Source organism: Lottia gigantea, assembly GCF_000327385.1.
Source record: "Lottia gigantea unplaced genomic scaffold LOTGIsca_41, whole genome shotgun sequence".
Lineage (NCBI taxonomy): Eukaryota > Metazoa > Mollusca > Gastropoda > Lottiidae > Lottia > Lottia gigantea.
Window position 1 is genome coordinate 1,927,833 of NW_008709421.1, and position 24,413 is coordinate 1,952,245.

Genomic DNA, 24,413 nt, shown 5'->3' on the forward strand with positions numbered 1-24,413 from the left:
TTGATTCTTTTGATCTTTTGTATATGTCAATATCATTATGAAGATGTGCACTATTGAATTTGGTAATGATTCGATGATTTTCTTTAAAGTGTATGGAAAGTCAATTATGGGCCACTTGACACCTCGTGAATGTTTCTATATATCCTATTGTATCCAATTTCAATCTTATAATCGATAATAAAAATACATGTATAAGTAAAACAAATACGATTTGTGTTTAATTCCTGTTTGTTTACAAAGACAGTCCGCCATTACGTCGTATTGATCACATGACCACATGACGTCATTTTTGGAACCTTCGTTAACCTCGTTTACAACATTTACATAAAAATGCTGAAGCGCTGTGTCGCGCAATTTTGCAGCTATACCTGTAAAGAAAACAGTTTACACGACTTTCCAAAAGACGCTGGTATGGGTCAAATTCGTACAATTGAAAAGGGCTGACTTCAAGGCGCCGACTGTTATTTATTTCACTTCGCTCATTTCACTCCAGAGACCCCATTAGAAATATATTATAGGTTCCTATTTTGAATTAATACTAAAAAAATCGGCATTTAAACTTAGCCAAAAAGCAGAAAACGGAGGTAATGGCGGCCATTTTGGAACACCCTTGAAGCGTAACAAAAGCGAAAAATGAAGTTTATTTCATGAAATTTCAGTTTATATGAAACACTAAACTCATAAATGATTTAAAACTATCATTTCTTAATTTAAAGTATATTTTGAGCGGATAATTTCAATTATTTGATCAGAAGGTCTACTTTCACTTTATCATTATTTGATAGGCCTATCCTATCATGACCTATGTGTGTCTTTTACCAATTCAGATTTGGGAATGTAGGAACTCATGATATTATGAAAATTACCTATTGTCTTTAAAATAAATTATAATTATATAAGTTACATGTGTTATAAAATAGTTTTAATCTTATAATGACTTGTTTTGTATATCACGTATAAAATGAGTGAAGAATTCATACAAATAACGACCATATTTCTCCACTATTTACCCCATTCATTATGGAATATCTCAAAGACTAATCAAGATATTTTAATTCTGTAGTTTTTCAGAAGATATGAATATTTTGAAGCGGGCGATTTTTAATACAAAATGAACGCTACGAACCAGTCATTATAACTTTATTTCCCAATCGATCTCCATTTTCAAGAATTTTGGCAGTGTCATCGTCCTGGTTTGGCCTTTCACTGTCATTTTCCCCTCCCGAGGACGCCTAACTGGCTCGAACTGGTAGCCCACCACACCCCCAAACATTTCATACTCATCATCTTAGTCTTCGGACTGAGATGAACTGTGAGTGCTTGACGAATCGTTTTCATTATAATAACGCCCGCCACATTGTTTATCTGTCAATGTAGCGTTCCCAGAAACCACCGCGTCAAGTCCATTTTTTACGTCACACATACATTAGCGTACATTCGGATATTTCCGGAACGTGCTCAGGGTTTTCCGTACAAGTCATCGATTTCCCATCAAAATATCACTTTTTCACCCCCTCAGATTTTTTTTCCGCGAAAAGGATAGTGGCATTCAATTCAATCATTAATTATTTATCAAATACAAAAGTACACCATATTAAGACTTTCCATACTCTTAAAAGATATCGCATAAAACTCTGATATCGTGTGCGTTTTTTTTACTTATTTTGCCTGTACCCACTCTCTACAATTCTTCAAGGATTCTTTTGATTAATTGTATGTGTGTCAATATCATTATGAAGATTTGCACTATTGAATTTGGTGAGGATCCAATGATTTTCTTGAGAGATAAGCTTATCGCATAAAACTCGGATATCGCGTTTTTTCACATTTTTGGCTTGTGCTCACTCTACAGGCTACAATATAGAGTTTGTTTTACAGTTCACATTTAACTCTTTATCAAGCTGCGTATTTGCTTGCGAGGCTTGCCACAAGCCTATGTTAATGAAATTTGGTGTGATCACTTATATTGGTGAGATTTTGGACAAGTTTGAATTTGATTTTTTGATGAACCGTTTTTGAGTTATTGCCCTTCACTTAAAAAAAACGCGTCAAAATCTGTTTGTGATCATTTATATTGATGAGATCATGGACAAGTTTGAACTTGATGATTTTTCGATGAACTGTTTTTTGAGTTATTGCCCTTGAAAACGCGTCAAAATTTTTTTTCTTGCCCTTGATTAGAGCTGTGTGATTTAATTATTTGTTGTATTTGGGTTATTGATATTGATTTTAAAAAACTTTTGTAGAATTACTCAGCATAAATAACTGGCATGTATATATATAATTCAATTCAAACTAATAAAATTTTTATTCAATATGATAAAATCTGTACTTTAGTCGCTATAGACTGTTTTATCATTTCTGACCGCTGCCAGTGGGTGTATGTTTTTTTCGATTAATGGTTTTTGAGTCTTGAATGAGATAAAATGTTTCAAAATTTGTTCATGAACACAATAGAGGCTACAGATTTCATATGATTTTTGTGATGAATGAAATGAATTGAATGGAGTTGTACTTCTTTTTATTTATATTGATGAGATATTGGTCAAGTTCGAATTTTCAACGATTTCACTCTTAACAATTTTTTATCTTTGATATTAGAGCAGTGTGATTTAACAATTTGATGTATTTGGGTTTTGATATTGATTTTAAAAAATTTTGTGGAATTACTCAGCATAAGTAACTGGAAGTAAATATATACATCATTGAATTCAAAGTAATAAAATTTCTTCAATACGTGAAAATTCATACTTTAGACACTAAAGACTGTTTTATCATTTCTGACATCTGCCAGTCTCATATTAATGAGATCTTGGAAAAGTTCGAATTTGACGATCTTTCGATGAACGTTTTTTTAGTTACTGGCTCTGACTTATGAAAAACGCTTCAAAATTTGTTTGTGAACACAATAAAAACTGCAGTTTTCATCCAATTGAAATGAAATTTAGTGTGATCAATTATAATGATGAGATCTTACACAAGTAAGAGGGTTGACGATCTTTTGATGAACATTTTTGAGTTATTGCCCCTTAAAAAAAACGCGTCAAAATTTGTTGACAATTGAGGTGACAGTTTATGTCAGAATCTTATTAAATAATGTGTGTTTGTTTAATTCAACAATATCTTGCACAAATTAGATTTTTGGTATGATTTGACACAGATAGGTGACTGCCCTTGATATACTGAAAATGTATCAGGAAAGTGGGCGTATCTTACTAGGCAACCACTTGTATATTTTACATGTTATTTTTCAGGTATCAAAGACTGTATCCAAAGCGGAAGAATACATGTGCTGTTCCTGTGAGAGAATCAAAATTATATTCATACATTCCGTTTATGCTGCAATATATCTTAAAGAGTTTGGAAGAAGTGACAGGGCCTATTCCCACTTCAGACTGGTGATCCACGACTTATCAAGAGGTACATTGCCAGCGTTGAACCAGCAGCTATAAAAGCTTTGGTTGAGAAGAAGAAAACAAGATTTGCTTAAAAATTACTTTTTGCTTCAGATTACTTCTAATAATATTCAACAATACAACATGGTAAAATTTTGTCATTATCAGACAAAGCATTAAACAAAAATTCTGAACGTCTTACTGGGAACGACCTAAAACAAATCATGTATATCTGCCAGTAGCACCGCAAAATGTTCTGTGAATTGTAAAGTGTAAAATTTCTATACTGTGAACCTCATTGTTTCATTGTTGGTGTACATCTCTAAAATAGCCATCTCCAATAGCAAGGCCTTGTTGATCCATAAATGTCGTGTCCATTTCCTGAAAATAAAAAATCATCCGTATTTTGTACATATTTTGTAAGTGATTAGTTTATTTTATGTATTGATAAATATTGTTTAAATCAAAAGATAAAGCTCAGGTTCCTATTGTAGACATTGTTTTAATATAGTGTAGTTTTCATTCAGAAATCTGATTTGGCGGTGGAAAAAATGGTTCAGTTTTTCAACTGACCCTATTCCGAACCCAGCGACTCAAAAAATGTTATGGAGTGTTTGATTATTTTTTTTTTTTCAATATTTGAATAGAATACGTTATATTACAACAAAACACTGACTGCCAAAACATCAAATGAGTGAGTGAATTGAATACAAACTTTCTATTTCAAAGATTACTGAAGTCCGGCGCACACACAAGCCATCAGCTCAAGCAGAATTCATTTGTGCACTTCTCCTCCACTTGTAAGGCGATAGCTTCTATGTGCGGGTAAATTTATGTAAGATTTTGGTCATTCGTGATGAAAAGATGAAAGGCATTCAAGGGAAGCCTTCTTCTTACAAGAGTTACACGTCGAAGATCCCGAGAAATTTCGTCAATATCGCCTAGACAGACAGTCACTCTGACTGTCTTTTAAAGATGTTTGGGCAATGGTCGACCCTCTCAATTACAACCAAGAGAATAGAATGCGCCCTTTAATAGGCCGTACTGAAAGGCTGACTTCATCTTCTGAAGACTAAGAAGTACAGTGGTGTAACCTATATTCGTGGAAATATGGATTCAACACCGAATTTCGTCAAAGTTAAAAAAACGAATATTTTTTTTATGTCTTAGATGTTTCCTCAGATATTCTACAAAATAATTAAAATTGGTTTATTTCAATTTTCTTTATGAATCCTTCACTTTGACCCATATTTCATGAGCAACCAACCACTTTGTGTTCCATAGAAATTTTCTGTTGACACGGAATCCGCTAGTTGATCGCGTGACTTCATTCAATGGATTACATTCTAGCAGACGACACTTGGAATTTCGATTACCGCTTGGGATTATAAGGAAATTCGGCCAATAAAAAATGGTGACGTTTGGTAATAAGTGAAATCTGCCATTTTGTATTTGTCAAAGTATACATTAATACATTTTACCTTGCTTGAAACTACTGAATTCATTCTACTAGCTGATATTGTAGAGAAAACCCATGTTTATCAAAACAAGCAAATGCGGAGGTCACACGAGGTTTCAATTTTTCGACACGAACGACCAAAATCTTACATTAGAATCTATCGCCTTAAGGAGAAGTGCACGAATGAATCGTGTGTGCGCCGGACTTATTCCTTCAATAATCAGTTCCTGAGAATGTGCTATAAATAGCTGGTACTTCACCATCAGTCCAGAAACAACAAAACATACACCCTTTTATGCCTAAGATGAACAAGACTACGCCCGACCATTTGGTTGAGATTAATAAATAATATAATATGTCTCGATCAATCAAGACCTGCATCAGCTACTACCAGCTACATAAATGCTTCCGGTAAAAGTCCTGTACAATAGAGACTACTTTATCCTTGTCCCCTCAGACATTTGCAACTGCAAATTAACGAATAAATGGAATTATGTACTAAAAAACTAAATTGAATGAATTCTATATAACCAAGATTTAGAATGAAAATTGGTAAATCTGATGTTTATATTTTTATACGCCCACATGGAAATGTGGACGTATATTGCCGTTGGTCCGTCAACATTTGTTGTGAACACAATAGAAACTACAGTTTTCAACTGATTTGAATGAAATTTGGTGTGATCATTTATATTCATGAGATCTTGATCAAGTTCAAATTTGATGATCTTTTGATTAATGGTTTTTGATTTATTGCCCTTGACTTAAGAAAAACGCATCAAAATTTGTTAGTGAACACAATAGAGACTACAGTTTTCAACTGATTTGAATAAAACATGGTTTGATCTTGTATATTGATGAGATAATTTGATGTGTTTGGGTTAGTAATATTGATTTTCATTGCCGTCACCCATGTCGGTCCGTCTGTCCGTCCGCAATTGCTTGTAAACACTCTACAAGGCACAATTCTTGACTGATTTTGACGAAACTTGGTATGATTGTTTGTAATCACCCAGGGATAAACCCTATCGAAAATCAGAAAAATTGAAAAATATTTAGTATGAGTTATTGCCCTTGTTCTTGAAAACGCATTCAATTTTTGCTTGTAAACATTCTAGAAGGCACAAATCTTTATGGATTTTGACAAAACTTGGTGTGAGTGTTTGTAATCACCCAAGGATAAACCCTGTTGAAAATCAGAAGAATCAAAAAATATTTACTATGAGTTATTGCCCTTGTTCTTGAAAACTCGTTTAATTTGTAAAAACTCTATAAGTCATGATTCTTCCCAGATATTGACAAAACTTGGTTAAATTATTCATTACCGCACTGAAGATTGAATATTTGTCTTCTAGAGTTTTCACGAGCTAAAAATTGAACACGTTTTCAAGAACTAGGGCAATAACTCATACTCAATATTATTCAGTATCACCCTAAAGAGTTCAAAAAAAGTGTATGACTGAAGGTTGAATATTTCATACTGGTGATTGTTACTGTACTGCTAAATATCTTTATCAAAATCAAAGCTGCCAGTGGGCATATATAACCTTGCCTGGCACGCTATCATTTCTGATAGCTGCCAGTGGGCGTATGTTACCTAGCCTGGCAAGCTATTTTTATACGCCCATCTTTCGATATTGTAATCATCCTGTCGGTCCGTCTGTCCGTTCACATTTGGCTCGTGCTCACTCTACAGGCTACAATTCTTTACGGATTCTTTTGATTTTTATTTTGTATGTCAATGTTGTTATGAAGATGATCCCTATCGATTTTCGTGATGATCGGATAATTTTTCTCGGAAATATCCTGTCTGACTTGAAATTTTACTCTATTAGCTATATTGTGCAACTTGTGCTCACTCTACAAGCTACAATTTACATTCTTAGATTCTTTTGATTTTGTGTGTCAATGTCATTATGAAGATCGTAAATATATCGAATTTCATAATACTTACAATCAAAGCTATCTGTGGGCGTATGTTACCTTGCCTGGCAAGCTATATTTTGTATATTGATAAACCTTGTGTCATTAGCTAGTGGTACTTTTTATACGCCCTCATGAAATGGGGGGCGTATATTGCCGTCCATCCGTCCGTCAATTGCTCGTAAACACTCTACAAGACACAATTCTTGACGGATTTTGACAAAACTTGGTTCACCCAAGGATGAACCCTATTGAAAATCAGAAGAATCGAAAAATATTTAGTTAAAGTTATTGCCCTTGTTCTTGAAAATGCTTTCAATTTTTAGCTGGTAAACACTATTGAAGGTACAATTCTAGACGGATTTTGACGAAACTTGGCATGAGTGTTTGTTATCACCCAAGAATAAATTCTAATAAAAATCAGAAAAATTGAAAAATATTTAGTATGAGTTATTGCCCTTGTTCTTGAAAACACGTTCAATTTTTAGCCTGTAAACACTCCAGAAGGCACAGTTCTTGATGGATTTTGATGAAACTTGGTAATATTATTCAGTATCTCCTCAAAAAGTTCAAAAGAAGTGTATGTCTGAAGGTTGAATATTTCATACTGGTAATTGTTACTGTCCTGCCAAATGTTTAAAATGCTTTAAAATCAAAGCTGCCAGTGGGCGTATATTACCTTGCCTGGCAAGCATTCTGTAAACTTTAATTTGAAATAAGTAAATATCAATTCTGTAACCATTGTTTGCTGCCTTCTAGCTTCTTACAGCTATGCGATGGTGGTCCTCTGCCTCTGGTAACTTTTCCTCTTGAAGAGCTTCTTCCCCTAGAACCACTAACAATGCCTTGATCTTCCCCGTACTGTTTTACATTGATGCATGTCTGAAAAAAATATGATTATAATTTGTGAAGAAATTATGAAGACAAGATCTAAGGGTAGGATAAAAATATTTTGTTGTGTACAATGGATATACTTATTGTAGGCTTCAAGAATTTTAACAAGAATGGAAGTGTCAGAATTGATGGATGCTCTACCTCAATCAGCTGGTCCTATGTATCATGTAGAAATATGTCAAACTCCCTGCAGGTAGGTCATAATATTTGGTGATTTATGAGATAAGTGTACTGCTACCTGATGTATATAAGAGCATGGATCAAACTTATGTACACTTAATGTCATGAAATATAAATCATGGGTAAAGACCTTGGAGAATAGATTAACTGGAGACGGCATGACGTCATTTGCCATATACGTCAAAATATATATATATTTACGTATATTGCTGTATATTAATTTGCACTACTGACATGAATCAATGAATAATTGGATTAAATAATTAATTAAAATAACCTAGTTTTAAAACATTTATACAACAGGAGAACAAACTGTTTTCTCTAAATAAATAAGATAGCTTGCCAGGCAAGGTAATATACGCCCACTGGCAGCTTTGATTTTGAACATAAATATTTAGCAGTACAGTAACAATTACCAGTATGAAATATTCAACCTTCAGTCATACACTTCTTTTGAACTCTTTAGGGCGATACTGAATAATATTGAGTATAAGTTATTGCCCTAGTTCTTGAATACATGTTCAACCTTTAGCAAGTGAAAACTCAAGAAGACAAATATTCAGTCTTCAGCCGGTAAGGAATAATAAAACCAAGTTTTGTCAAAATCCAGCAAGAATTATGCCTTCTAGAGTTTTTATGAGCTACAAATTGAACGAGTTTTCAAGATCAAGGGCAATAACTCATACTCAATATTTTTAGATTCTTCTGTTTTTCAATAGGGTTCATCCTTAAGTGGTAACCAACACTCATTCAAAATTTCGTTAAAATCCGTCAAGACTTGTCCCTTCTAGAGTGTTTACAAGCTAAAATTTGAACGCGTTTTCAAGAACAAGGGCAATAACTCATACTAAATATTTTTCAATTTTTCTGTTTTTCAATACGGTTTATCCATGGGTGATAACCATAGAGTTATATATAGAAACTAGAGTCCACACTTATCACGTGTCTGTACCGTTTGTTTACAATGGACGATCTTCGATAGACAAACTTATTTCATGTCTATTTCTCTTAGATAAAATGAAAAAAAAACAAGTTTCATTTCATTATTTCGGAGAATAAAGCTTTTTTCTTTCTATATTAAAGAGGTTATAAAGCTAGGCTTTTATTAATTCAATAGATGAATGATTTAAAACGCACAATAAGTTAGATGGCTATTGCCTCTGTAGCATGAAAATACTTGATTCCTGTCACTGTATATTCGTCCATGGTGATGTAATACTGTTTTATCAAATAGAGATGTTATTTTCTTAATGAGTTGAGCAAAGTGGTCATTTTCCATAAAGTCACAATCAAGGAAATGTTCAGTTAATTCCTTGAAAATAGAACCTCTGAGTTCAATAATAACTTTAGAACAAATTTTCTCTATAAAGTTTTTATCTGTGTGAAGTGGATTTACTAATGCTAGCAATTCTGATCTCATTATCTTGTCAGCAGTTTTCACAACCTTGAAAATATCATCGGTAGCATATACTAGTCCCCCACGATCCTTTCGAGCAGTAAGTGAATCGAAATTGGCTATCGAATAAATGTCTACTTTAGATTGAAGCAGGACACAGCAAAGTAAACGAATATAACCTGACATGTAATATAAAACATGGTCCTGGAATTCTGATGGATCCGACAATAACTTTGCAAATTTGGTCATTTGGTTACGTGTGTGATGTACTGAGCTCGGAGTCGTCTCTGAAAATAATATCTCTGTAGGTTCTTCGATTGCAACATTTGCGTTCTTGGAAGGCATGATAGCATTTTTCATCAAAATCGCCCTTAATGACCATTTTAACTGTAGACAGTTTGGATTATTGTTCCAGCCACCTCTTCTCCGAATGCGACTGAAGAAAATCTCTAAATGATCTTGCGATAATTTGTTGGTCAAAAAGTATCTAAATGGGACTTCCATTGTAAGCAATTGCTCGACGATATCCAGTACAGAATCGATACTTAGCATGAATCCTACATAAGCTGTTTTACGTCGATCTGTACATAAGGTATTGCCGTCCTTGTATTTTAAATCAAAAAGGTCTTTATTTTCATTAATTGATTTCTTCAGAATTGAAAATTGTGTAGATTTATAGGTTGCTTATAACCCTTTCCACATGGAGATTTAGAATTTAAAAAATCTAACAGCATATCCATTTTTCTAATAAAATCCGTAGTTTTTTCACTATCGGCAAATTCTGGTATACATAGATCCTCCCGGGCGAAGTCTATGGCTTCTGCAACTGAGGAGCTGAGAGTTTGAACAGCTAATTTCACATTCATTTTGTGATGCTGCCATTCAACAGTAGTATAGGACCTTTCAATTTGGTCGCACGGGGATTCCCCATTCCATTTCATTTCATGGGGAAAGTGCGACCAAATTGAAAGGTTCCAAAAAAAACCTAAACACCCTACATTTCATAAATTCTTACACCAAAAAAAACCTAAACTCCCTACATTACATAAATTCTTACACCTATACACCCTACATTTCATAAATTCTTACACCAAAAACAACTTCAATCAATTCCTACATTCCATCAAAAAAAAAGCATATTAAAAATACCCTTATATAAAATAACATTCAGTTTCCAATAGCCTCGTTTTAAATAATGTTATTTTTAGTCTAGAAGGGAGATAACTCTTGTTTTGGAAACACAATTTTCTACTCAAATTTTAAACCTTAAAAATGGCAAATAAAATACTAGATCCAATCTTTAGATTATACGATCCGATTTGTTATTCGTTTAACAAGAAAAAAGAGGATTATATTATCATCTCACCCACTGTTGGTTCTAAATCCCAATTGAATGATGGTGGTAGAATTACCTTCGAAATAAATTCATTATTCGAATTGGTTGCTTCTTTCCGATGCTTATTTCAGATGCGATTTCAAAATTAGAGATGGAACTCAGAATCAAGTTCTACAAACTAATACAACGTTAGAAAACAATTTCTTTCCATCTTTATTTAGCGAGATGGTTTTGGAAGCTGGTTCAAATCCAATAGAAACAATTAAACACCCTGGGGAATTCGACACAATGTTGAAAACAGTTTTATATCCTAAGGATTTCGATTCAGTCTCAGGTTGGATATCCGATGTTAGTGATGGAAGTGTTTTAAAAGAACCGGTAAGAAATCTTGCAAATGATTCTGATTTAGCTAGAGTGAGAGTTGTTGCAAGAAACACAATAGAAAGAGTAGCACGAGCAGCTAATCATGGATTCGAAAAACGAGTACTTCAGTATAATAATGTTGTTGAGAAAAATAGGTGGGGTAATTACGTAAATTGGAAATTATATCCTTTAATCGGTCTGTTGGAACACAGAAAGGTTTACATAGGGTTACCATATAAAATTCATCTACAAAGAGAAATCAACGATGATAAGATATTCTTTGGAGAGAATGGTTCAGATGCAAAATTAGAAATAACGAATCTCCAACTTTTCATACCCGTAATAACACCATCAATTGAAGTAGAAACGAGAATATTCAACTCATTAACTTAGGATATTGAAATAGGTTTTCTTCATCGTAACACGGTAGGTAGCATGACTTTAACAGGAGAATCCACCAAATGGCCAATCACTAACACTATTAAACCAGCAAGATAGTATTAATGGTTAGTCAAAGTCAAACATAAGGGTAATGGAATATTTAAAAAAAATATACAAACTAGAGAAGGATTCAAAGTATAAAGGAGAAGGAGTGATTTTTAGAATAAAAGAAAATAATGAAAAATGGGCAAAAAATTTCATCATTCAGAAATATTTCCTAATAACCCAATGCTCATATGTATATGCGGTAGTTCCGGTTCTGGGAAAACTCATCTCACTTTTAACATGTTGACAACACCAAAGCTTTTAGACTTCGATTCACTATATATCTACACAACAACACCAGAGCAATCGTATTATTAATTCCTCAAAGCTTTAGAATATTTACCAAAGAAAGATGTTCAAGACGTATTTCAATATTACGAAGAAAACGAAGAAGAAGTGGAAGTAAAAGATATCATAGAAAACTTCATTAAAGCAAAGAATCCATCTTTCAATCCAACAGATATAAAAGTTTTTCTTACGAAAAATGTTAATGATCTAGACTTGTCTAATATTGATAGCAATCAAAAGAACTTAATATTGTTTGACGACTGCGTAGCGCAAATAAATCAAACTGTTCAACAAGAATTCTTCACCAAAGGAAGACATCACAACTGTCACTGTATATACCAATCCAAATCTTTTTACGGGATGGATTCTATGTTCATTAGAAAAACTGCAAATTGTTTTTTATTATTTGAATTAAACGATAAAGATTTATCTCAAATCATTCAGTCGATAAATCACGGAATATAAAAAATTTAAAAAAGAATGTAAAGCTCAATGGAGAAACCGAGATGATCATGGATATGTATTTGTAAATACTAGAAAACCTGCGGGTGAAAGAGTTATGATCGACATATGTTTTATTTTTTTTTAAATGAGTAGCGATTGGAATAATATTTTAAAAAGAAATACAGAATATGACAAAGCTAAGAATAAAAGTCCCAAGTCGAAAATAACAACACTTGGATTAACAGAAAATCTACGAACTCTATTTCAACCAATAATAAAATCTCAAGAGGATATTAAAAAGAAATTAATTTTATAATATAGACCTCCTTTAGAACCTCATAAAGATCACCCAGGACCGAATCAATATGGTGGTATTATAATTAGGTCATTAGATGATATTAATAGTCTTTTTTCAAACACTAAAGCAGATTTACCAAAGAGTATTACACCAATCATTGATGATGAGGGGTTATTGTTTAATGGATTTAGAATAAAATTTAGGGCAAATTCCCCTTTATTCAAAATCGATACAAAAGACTTATAAACTAAAGTTATTCCTGATGAATATGAAGATGATGAATGAGATGATGAAGCAGTTGATTATGCAGAAGATTATCCAATCATACAAGAAATAGACGAATTCGATGATATGGTGGCATCTGGACTAGGTATAACGTTTTTATCCGACAACAACGAGGAACTACTTAATAGATTACGAGTAATATTAGCGACACACAGACAATTTAATGAAGTGAATTGTATACTAAAAAGACTCCTAGAGTAAGGTATTATAGATAAAAATGATTATAAAAGCGTGAAATAAAAATGTCAAATAAAGAACAACTATTCGTTATCACCTCAAATAAATCAGACATTAAATTATTCGTTATCACCTCAAATAAATCAGACATTAAATTGTCTCTAGATTATGAGTAGTTATTCGATCGCAATCAAGAATATGAATTGGGATTAAAGTATTTCTCTGTTTACAATTCCATTAGAAATATCAACGAGAAAAATAATCAAATAAAAATATCAACAGATAATGGAGTTACATTGAAAACCATACATTTACTACCAGGAAGCTACGAATACATAGCCATTAGTGAATACCTTTCTGAATATGGAGGAAGTGTAAATGGTAAAAACAATATTGAATTCGAAGGTAATTTGAATCTGAACAAAATAAAATTGATATTAAGAAATAATAGTCAAGTTGATTTCAATGTAGAAAATTCATTGAATGCGTTACTAGGATTTGATAAACAAATATACACCCAATCCACTTTAGCACCACACAAAGCTAATATCGAGAATGATATCGATGTCATAAATATACATTGCAATTTAATAAACGGTGGATTTTTCAATAAAAACAAACGTCAGATTATTTACAGTCTTCCAACATTCACTGTACTGATAGGATATAGAATTATACTATAGAGAAACCATTTCAAACGACGTATTTACCACTTAATTCCTTTATGATTAAAGATATAAATCTGGAAATCAAAGATGGTAAAAATAGGTTTATAGATTTTGGTAACGAGGAAATTGTTATTCAACTTCATTTAAAACAAAAAAATTAACACTCTTCATTCTCTTCTTGAATAGTAAGGTAATCGAAATCATCAAATTCGTAGCTTTCATCCAAACTCAATTCATTTTTATCACCATAAGGCCACACCAATTTAATTAGTTGAATTACGGGCAATCTTTTGAAAAAAGCAGGGAGCAGGGGGGGATAAAAATAAAAATAAAAAAAAAATCTGCATTTCAAGAAGACGAAAAAGGAATGTATTTAAAACTTTATTAATATCCTTTGGAAACAAACAACTTAAATTGAGCCTCAATGAATATATTGAAAAGATTAAAGGTGATATGTCATGTGTGTAATTATGCCTTTAAAACAAAATACACTCAAAATATATCTTAGATACAGGAAAGAGAATTGGCCGAAAGCCTTTAAAATGTGAAAGATAACACATATTAAATGCAAAATAAATTAGTGCAAGTAGCATACTTATACGAAAATGCACATAAATTAAACACAAGATAGCCATCAAAAGTTTGGGTCAATTGTCACACAGCATTATATTGTATATGCTTTCAAGATATTTTTTAACATTTTTGGCTCCCCTTACAACTGGCTCCTTTCCAGTAGCTTTACATTGGCAGCAGATAGATCTGACAACAGAGTAATTTAACTTTAACTGTTGAATGTCAATGTCATTTGCAAGTGGCCCTTCTGATGCACAGTAATAACAACAATCTGGAAATTTCACTAGCTTGGCACTATAATAAGATACTTCCATTGGATCCCTGCACCTTAGACCTTCTTTTACAATAATAGTATCGTAACACTGATTATCCTCTGGAAATAACGAATCTCCACAGATATAATTAGAGCTATTTTGTATTGAACTTATGGCTTTTGTTTCCTTTAAGTCAAGCTTTTTGTTTGAATACATGCATCTGGGCTTTTTGCACTCACCACAATAGATTTTTGAACGCACTTTTGCAGTTACTAATATTGTCTTGTGAAGTTTGTCCCTCTCACATGCACCACTAAGTTTCAATGAAGGCCGAGCTGAATCATCGGTAACTGTGCCATACACATCCTCAAATTTTAAAAATTCAGTTTTATTTTCATTTAAAACTGGATCGGGAATGAAATCTAAATCATTGAACACATCCTTGTCTAGACGAGAAGGAGACATTGAACAGTACCAACAGTTTGGGGCATCAATTTCACTACATTTTTTTATCTGAAAAATATAATGTCTTTTTCTGCAGTGCTTATCAAAGAAATCAATCATTTTTGGACACGATTCAATGGATTTTTTGGAAAGCGATTCTACATCAAAATTGTTGTCAATCAGTTTTAATGCACTAATAAAGGTATCAATTTCATCACCAGTAGCAGACTTGCAGGCAATTACTGACTCATTTTTTAATTTCAATCTTTGAAAGCGCTCCATTAACATTTGAATAATTGGTTCAACAGACTTGATCATGGCTTGTTTCAGATTTTGACTTTTGGCAGAAGCTAATCTTAGATCTTTCATGGTTGATATATGTTTAACTCTTGCTTCCACAGAGTCGTCCATTTTATCTCTTGACAATGCGACATTTTGTAATGCACGTTTAAAATGGCATTAACACATTCTGCCAAGTTTGCATAACTCTGACATGGTGCTGTACGACAAGTTACAAACATGTCAAGGTCAAGAAGCAGAAAAAGAGCTATGCTTGCTAGCTGTACAGAAGGATATGTGGTCCTGTGATCAGGGCCACCGTCTGTGTAGCATATCAAAATTGGTGAATCAAGATACACACCATCTTCACTATACACGTCTCTTAATGTTTCTGTACCATGCCTAGTTGCTTCTGATGCCTCAAACACTTTGTTTTTACATGTAACAGAAATCTGTCCTTGAAAAAATGAATCACTTATATCTTCCGGTATTGAACTGATGAAGCAAACAGATGGAATAATACCATGGATATGGAAGTCATGGTCAAGGGAAACCAATCCTTGAGAAGCAAGACTTTTGTTGTGAGCTCTAACACCAGTTGAAATGGGTCTGTCTGGTTAGCCTACAGGTACAATTGATTTATCATCCAAATAAATCAATTTTGAAAAGTTACGGAGTTTTACGGCAAAGTTCCTAAGATATTTATATTGTACAGCACAATATTTTGCATCTGGATGGGTTGCCCGAAGCAGTCTCTGCTGAACAACAAACTTTAAATCAAATCGTCCTGTGTCTGTAAAGCACGCAAGCTTGTAACATTTTTTGGCCAGAACTGGAGACGAAGCCACTCATTGCTTGGAATATCAGTTGAAGTAGGAAGTCGTTTTTGAATTGTATTTCTTAGCTCTTCGATCGATAAATGTAAGGCAAGTACAACTGTTCACCATGACGTCTTTCATGAACTGCTGGGACCATTTCTTCAATATATTTTTGGGTCTCTTCCCAAAATGCATCAAATTTTGTTTTACCATTTTCTCCATTTAATTTACGAAGGTCATAGATTATTTCTTCTTCTTCAGTACTGAGGAGAAATTCTGCAACCCTTTGGTCCACACCTTTAATCAGTTCAGTTTCAGATGCAGAAGAATCTCCAGTCAAATCACTACATCGGTAGTTTCATGGTCTATTTCATCCAGCTTTAACGCTGGAGACGGTTACTTCTTCTGTGTCCTGCCATCCGGAGCGCGTCAACAAATTACCAACATTTTCGTCATCAGGCACGCACTATAGTTCGTTTTGTTACATGGCCCTCGGTACATATGGAGACGTTGATATAAACATCGAGTTCAATGCTCATTTTCTCACATTTTCACATAGATGTATTTTCATCACAACAATTGAATAATGGCCGATGAGAGAATTTTTACAAAATTTGCAGACTGGAACGAACCAAATGACAAATCATGTGTTGTTGGTTTATTTTATTTTTTGAAAGGCTTTTCCAGATTTCCAGAACTAATCTCATAATACAACAAATTTTAAAACTATCTAGCCAACAATCAACATATTACAAACCAATTTATCTTTCGAATGAAAATAGCTTCAGTTCAAGATTTATTTTAGAAATTTGCAGGCACCTCATTTGCATAGTCGTACTTGCTTTGTAGTACCGTTATCAAAAACATCGTGGAACTAGCCTTTTGTCTCATTAACACTGACCATTCAACAGTGAACGCTTTCGCTAAGCGAGTACAACTTATCAACCAAGTTACGTCCCTTTAGGATTTCGTGTTGAAATTTTTACATCGGCGGACACAGTAAGAATAAAAAAAAAATAGATTTTTTCATTTTTATTTTTATTGGGATTCGTCAAAAAAGCAGGTCGGCGGGCCCGTAATCCAAGTTTATAAATTGGTGTCGCCTAAGGATACATGATTCCTTCATCGTCCGGTGCTTTTCTCTTAACGAGATTCAGATAACTTCTAAAAACTTTCTTTTGTTTATCATCGTCCTTTGGAATAACTACTCCATTGGGGAAACTTTTTTCCCATGGTTTCTTAAATTCATTCGTCACATCCTGTCCACTATCTAATCGAATATAATCTTCTACAGCTATCTTATCATTAGAGTAACCCTTAAACGTTTTCTTTTCTTTTAGAATACCGTCGGAAGTCAGAATGATATTGTATTTAACTTTTGGCGCTAAATATAAACCATATATAATTCCACCATCACCGTAATCATTCTTTCCTTTACAATAATCATTTTCGGACACCAACCCAGCTTCATTTAATTTATCCCAATTGCTAGACGAAATGTATAAACTATCAGTATCTGTATAGTATATTTCCGTTTTTTTATAAAATCCATCTAGGACGTGAATAAAATTATTCATTATTTTTTTACTGTGAGATAATACGAATGATCCCAAATGTTAGTCGTGTAGATTTAGGAGGTGTACAGTCAAATTCTTTTTCTTCTTCATTTATCTCAACGATATATTGAGTCTCATTTTCAGGAAAGCTTTTGACGTGTGAATCGAAGTTGGTTTTTAAAGTTGCTTCATAAATGTCTCGATGTAGTTATATCCTTCTGAATAGATTTACCATACAATGAATTCCCTAATAATTTCATACAACCTACAATATTACCTTCTCGTTTATATTTATTTCTTAGATCTCTCAAAATTAAAATATAATCTCTATAGGGTGGAGTAATAAAATTTTCTTCGTATACTATACCATCTAATATTTTAATAATTCGTCCGCCGGCTTTAACTATTTCTTGAATATCGACCGATGTTAAAACTTCTGAACTATTTTGCAATATTAATATTGGTGATCTTTCTCAAATTCATCGGTAGATTAGATGAATTTCCCCATGCCGCCAAACTAGATATTTCATGTTGATAGGAACATATGAAATTAATATTTTGCAAATAATTAGAGTTGCCCATTATTTGTTTTTGTCTTTTCCATTTTTTCTGTAATTATTCATTGGTGAATGAATTAGTTAAAGGTAGAGACAGAATCCCTCTAGCTGTTACTAGTGGACATTGCGTTAGTTTTTTCGCATTTTTAAGCACAATCCAGTTATCAAAACCGCTACCGTTGTGAGAAATTAATGTTAATCTTTTTTGATCTATTTTTCCTAAACGTTGTAACATTTGATCGATGCAATCTTTACCCACAAATATTTCTACTATATTCATTAATTTATTATAAAATAATGGTACACTATCAGTGGGATTTAAATGTGGAAAGTTATGTTTTATTCTGTCTAACATTTTTCTTAGTTTTTCTAAATTAATTAACGTGCAAGAATAAGGAATGGCTTTATGCGTTTCTTTTTCGCCATAGGTTTCGCAATCCCATGCATATAAACAATCATCGTGAATTGTTGGAAAAACGTTTAGTTTTAAAGGTGAAACTTGCGTTACCGCATTATCATCTCTACAAGTTCTCCATACGTTTTAATCGTAATTATCTTCTATTTCTGTAATGCCTAAGGTTTTGTTATTTCTCCCAATCTAACTCTTCGGATACTTTCTTTGGTTGAAAATGTCTATGTTTGGGCATATAAATTTGAAAATAAGTATTAAATTTCTTATTGAATTCACAGATTCTAGCAGTTGTTATAACTCCTTTTCTGTTTGATTTTGAAAAACTGTTGATGGAATCTTGAAATTCTTTCGTGTAGTCTTCGTTTGAAACTCGATTTACACACTTTACAAAGCAGTATCCATCGCTTGGTATACATAACAATTTATACCGATATATTCTTTTATCTTTTTGAGTAGGGTAACACCACTACCCTTTATTGATCTTTTTATTTCTTTGAAATTGTTTCTACGTAAAATGATTTTTCCTGAGAAATACCAATCAGAAACATCCGATAATAATTCGTCCGCCAGCTTTAACTATTTCTTGAATATCGACCGATGTTAAAACTTCTGAACAGAGACCATTTCTGAACCTGATTTTAGTGCCAGTTTCCTTACTACCTTCTTTGTTCGTAAAAGTAATTTTATCTTTAGCTGGTATGGGTTGAAAGAACATCTTGGTAGGATATTCAAACCAGACTTTTAAAATAGCCGTTCTAGGTTCGATCTCAATAGCCTACCAGTAGACTACGTACATAGGCCTAGCCTTGGCCTATTAAGACTTATGTTTTTATACCTTACGCTTACGTTGTTGTGCCTTCAAAAAAGTCTCAGATACTATATGAATTGCAACCTGAGGTAGAAACATGAAAGGCAGATTCATTTATCTGTTTATTTATTTGATTGTTTGTTTAGGCTAGGTGGCGAAGAGGAATTGATTCGAGAGCTACAGGTTTGTGTGAAGTGTTAGACCTAGGCCTAGTAAGCCATAGGTACAAGATGTCAGGGAGTTGAGGCCTATAATATAAAAGAGACTTTCAGACTTTTAGATATAATCAATCATATATAAACCGATGGCTACATAGCCTAAACGTTATAGGCAGTAGAAGTGGGCCAATTCTATAGAGTCTATAGACCTAGAGCCTAGACGTCTAGTTTCTAATTCTAGCCTGTAGAGCCTTCATTGGCTTCGTCATAGAATAGGCTAGGCCAAATTTGTTTGAAAGAGGGATTAAATCATGATAATAGACTTGCCTATGAAATGCTAAGCCATTCCCTTTCTTTCTCGTGTTAGAACACCCGTAACAACTTCAACTTTCAGGCATATTGTGTACAAAAACAATAAGTAGGTCAAGCTTTAACGTCAAGTCAAGTCCCCTGACTCACGATGGCTGACAAGGCTACTTGTCGGCCCGCGGTCACGTTATCAGTGTATACTCTAGTTTCTATATATAACTCTATGGTGATAACCAACACACATGCCAAGTTTCATCAATATCCATCAAGAATTGTGCCTTCTAGAGTGCTTACGAACTAAAAATAGAAGGCATTTTCAAGAACAAGGGCAATAACTAATACTAAATATTTTTCAATTTTTCTGATTTTCGATAGGGTTTATCCTTGGGTGATTACAAACACTCACACCAAGTTTCGTCAAAATCCATCAAGAATTGTGCCTTCTAGAGTGTTTACAAGCTAAATTGAACGCGTTTTCAAGAACAAGGGCAATAACTCATACTAAATATTTTTTAATTTTTCTGATTTTCGATAGAGTTTATCCTTGGGCTATTACGAACACTTATACTAAGTTTCATCAAAATCTGTCATGAATTGCACCTTCTAGAGTGTTTACGAGTGTGTCAAGAACAAGGGCAATAACTAATACTAAATATTTTTCAATTTTTCTGATTTTCTATAGGGTTCATCTTTGGGTGATTACAAACAACCATACCAAGTTTCGTCGAAATCAGAATTGTGCCTTGTAGAGTGTTTACGAGCAATTGTGGACGGACGGACCGACGAACCGACGGAAAGAGGTGACGGCAATATACGCCCCCCATTTCATGTGGGCGTATAAAAATTAATCATTTATCCATAAAAATATTTTTACAATCACTTCCAAGATTTTATTGTCCAGAAAAAATGATCAATCTATTTAGTGTCTGACGACTTTCGGATGAAATTTTCTCTCGAAGCTTAGCAGTATACTGTCTACCCTCATAGTAATAGTGAACTTGAAGATACTTCTCTACTACAGATTTAATAAGTAGAACCAAATGATTATTATAACCTTCATTATATTCCACTATAGCCCTACGGGAATCTCAGATTTACGAATGCATTATTCTTGTTACGTCACTAGAATATGCACGCCAATCAACATTCAAAGAAAGAAAAATTCACGTGCTTGTCTGTGTATACAAGCAGTCATGTGACTAGATATGGGTACTATATAAACCATAGCTTACTGTGATCAATGTCTTTTTTCTTGTTGAAAGCTAGACCTTGCACGTCGTAAGTAATTTGTTTACTCTGCTTTTTGTCGTTGACATTAGCGTCCTCTACTTTTACTTTAGTGAAAGCCGCTGGCTTTCATTGTGTTTTAGTTCCGATTCGATCCGTTGGGTCTTATCTATTTTATCAAACACGATGGATGATTCAAACATCCCTGTCAACAATGACATTATTATTAGTTATGATCCATTGGACTTAAATTCTTTGGACACAGATATATCTCCCTCAAATCGGGCCACTGTACATAATGTTTGTGTTGGAATGCAAACATCCGGGGCTTCTGGTAAACCGGAAGTGAAAACAAAAGTAAACAATCCGAGGAAACGCCGGAATTGTAATACTCCCACTGGTGAGACCATTAATAACCCCAAGACCCGGAAAACAAATGTAGTAAGATCGACTGTTGTCAAGTCGGGTCGTAAGGTGCCGACTAGGCCTACTGTTAACTTTAGCCATGGCCATCTGAATGAGGGGAGTAAGTCCAACTCCAGTGTTGGTAATAAACCATGTACAGTAGGTTCGAGTGAATACTACGATTTTTCATCGGCACTTAACAATGAGCAGAATGATTCTGTTTATGATTATGAACATGATTATGACCGTGATATATATTTGGATTGTGACCCTTCAACGTTTACTGAGATGCGAAATAACAATCCTAGTACTACTAGCTCTTATAGTAATTGTAGGCCTAATGATAATAGTGTTGTTCTTCTTAATCGACAGGAGTACCAAGATATGAAGAATGAAATGGCTGCCATGAAGAATTTTTTACAGGCAAATATTCCTATTGTTCAGGAAGTTAAGAATGACAGGCGTACCGGTGCTCCTACCGAACTACACGACACCAGTAACGAGCCTATAATCGATTTAGTTGACCCAGAGTCAATGTATGATGAATTCCTTAAAGAATTTGAGGACCCTGATGAATTTGACATTCCAAAAATCTTTCAGGGGGATGATCTCTTTGCTAAACCAGCTAAGGATAGCATCTTAAATCTGGTCAATGTTGCCACATCTAAAAGGGTCGAAATTGGCAAAATGGCTTCTAAGTATCCATTGCCTGTTAATTGTAAACGTCTTGTCCCTCCTTTAATGGATGGTGACGTTTGGAGTGTCTTGCCAAAACAGGCCCAGGCTCAGGATAGCTCTTTGCAAGACGTACAAAAGCTCATTGGCCTCAGTATAGTCCCCCTCCTCCCTTTACTTTCCTTGAGTGACAAACAGGAAGTGAAGAATAATGTGGTTGATTCCATAGTTACAATGGGAAATGCCATGTTGGAATTATCCTTTAGAAGGAGAATTTTTCTCAAACGTTTTCTGAGCAAGAGATACCACACCTTGTGTTCGACAAGTCGCCCCGTTGATGAAACCCTATTTGGCCCAGATGTTGCGACACGTATGAGAGATATCGATCAGTCTAATCGCCTCTATTCTAACTTGAATAACAATTCTAATAGAAATTACAGATTTAATAATAGACGATCTTTTTTAGGCCAGGGCTCAGTCGGCCGCTCAAGAGGCAGGTTTCGGTCAAGGGGGCGTTCTCGGGGAAGATATTCCCGAGGACAGAATTACCAGCATCCTCAAACAACTACTCAGCCACAACAGTCTGCTTAAATATAGTAAGTAGCAAAAATTTATTTTCTGCCGGTCAAATTTCAAACTATTTATCCAACTGGAGAAAGTTGTCTTCAGATCAATGGATTTTAGAGACCGTTCAGGGGTACATTATTGATTTTATCAGTCCCCCTGTTCAAAGATATCAACCTGTTGCACCAAATTTTAATGAATATGAAATGTCTTTGATTGATAAGGAAGTATTTGATATGTTTTCCAAGGAAGCCATTGAGATTGTTTCAAGTGATCCCTGACAGTTTGTTTCAAATATTTTTCTTGTTCGAAAGAAAAATGGCAAATTTAGACCAGTAATAAATTTGAAAGCCCTTAATGAATTTGTTGAATATGAGCATTTTAAACAAGAGACTTTGTGTATGACTCTCCGTACAATTCAACCCAATGATTTTTTAACGTCCATTGATCTGAAAGATGCCTATTTTTCAATACCAATTTATTCTGGGCACAGAAAGTTCCTAAGATTTTACTGGCGTAACATTCTTTATCAATTTACCTGTTTGCCATTTTGTTTATCATCTGCCCCTCGAGTTTTTACCAAAACTCTCAAACCTATTTTTGCTCATTTAAGGAGACAAGGTATAATTTGTTCTTATTTTATTGATGATTCTCTATTTTCTGCTAAAACATGGGATCAAAGTCTACGAAATACTAAGAAGGCATCAGACCTTTTTGAGAGTCTCGGGTTTTGCATTAATACTGACAAATCCAATATGATTCCATCCAAGGAAATTGTATTCTTGGGATTCTTGCTCAATACAGAGACTTACACAGTCTCTTTAACACCTGATAAGGTTATTAAGATTAAAAATATGGCCAGTGATTTATTATCATCTGAAACTCTGACTATTCGTAAACTTGCATCTTTTATTGGGCTTTGTTCATTTTCAAGAACGGCTATTATTGTCGCTCCTCTGTTTATTCATTACTTAGATAAGCATAAGACTTTAGGCCTTTTTAGTAATGATCAAGATTATGATCCTTCTATTTATCTTACTAGGGATATGAAATATGAGTTAGAATGGTGGATTCACAATGTGGATGATTACAATGGATTTTTTATCCAACCCCCAGAGTTTTCAGTTGTCCTTACAACAGATGCTTCCAATTTGGGTTGGGGGGCTGTTCTTGGTAATAACCATATTAATGGTTTGTGGACTAGTTCAGAGTCTGGTTTTCACATAAATTATTTGGAGCTTCTGGCCGTTTTTCATGCCTTGAGATGTTTTGCCAGTAAGGTTTCAGGGAAACATGTTCGTATCCTATCCGATAACATTGTGGCCATAGCTTATATTAATAATGTTGGTGGTTCAAGTGATACTCTTTTTCCACTGTCCAAGGATATCTGGTTATGGTGTACTGCTCGTCAAGTCTTTCTATCTGCCCAGCATTTGCCTGGTTTCTGTAATACTGTGGCAGATTCGTTATCTGGAAACTTTTCCTATTCCACTGAGTGGAAACTCAATGAATATGTTTTTCAGAAATTATGCAGGAAATGCTTTGCACCTGACACTGACCTTTTTGCTTCTCGTATAAATACTCAGTTAGAGACATATGTGTCCTGGTTTCCAGACCCTTATTCTGTTACAGTTGATGCTTTTTCTATTTGCTGGAATATGTTTAAACCATATATCTTTCCTCCTTTCAGCCTGATCCTGAGAGTTTTGGAGAAGTTAAGGAGGGACATGGTCAAAGAAGCTTTAATCATAGTTCCAGCATGGTCTTCACAGGTATGGTTCC

The 24,413-nt window shown here is 34.0% G+C and overlaps 4 protein-coding genes across 4 annotated transcripts; 2 read left to right on the top strand and 2 right to left on the bottom strand.

The window, feature by feature from the left end:
• Positions 1-7,503: 7,503 nt before the first annotated feature.
• Positions 7,504-9,751, bottom strand: LOTGIDRAFT_163766 (hypothetical protein; the record flags this gene model as incomplete). Its single annotated transcript, XM_009060279.1, has 2 exons — positions 7,504-7,659; positions 9,029-9,751. The coding sequence occupies 2 exons, from the start codon at positions 9,749-9,751 to the stop codon at positions 7,504-7,506; spliced, it is 879 nt and encodes a 292-aa protein (XP_009058527.1).
• Positions 9,752-10,808: 1,057 nt separating this feature from the next.
• On the top strand, positions 10,809-11,339 carry LOTGIDRAFT_163767 (hypothetical protein; the record flags this gene model as incomplete). Its single annotated transcript, XM_009060280.1, has 1 exon — positions 10,809-11,339. One exon carries the CDS (start codon positions 10,809-10,811, stop codon positions 11,337-11,339), a length of 531 nt encoding a protein of 176 aa, XP_009058528.1.
• A 5,724-nt stretch (positions 11,340-17,063) lies between these two features.
• Positions 17,064-18,428, bottom strand: LOTGIDRAFT_163768 (hypothetical protein; the record flags this gene model as incomplete). The annotated part of the gene is made up of 3 exons (XM_009060281.1): positions 17,064-17,512; positions 17,794-17,952; positions 18,251-18,428. The coding sequence occupies 3 exons, from the start codon at positions 18,426-18,428 to the stop codon at positions 17,064-17,066; spliced, it is 786 nt and encodes a 261-aa protein (XP_009058529.1).
• Positions 18,429-21,173: 2,745 nt separating this feature from the next.
• On the top strand, positions 21,174-22,658 carry LOTGIDRAFT_163769 (hypothetical protein; the record flags this gene model as incomplete). The annotated part of the gene is made up of 1 exon (XM_009060282.1): positions 21,174-22,658. One exon carries the CDS (start codon positions 21,174-21,176, stop codon positions 22,656-22,658), a length of 1,485 nt encoding a protein of 494 aa, XP_009058530.1.
• Positions 22,659-24,413: the final 1,755 nt, after the last annotated feature.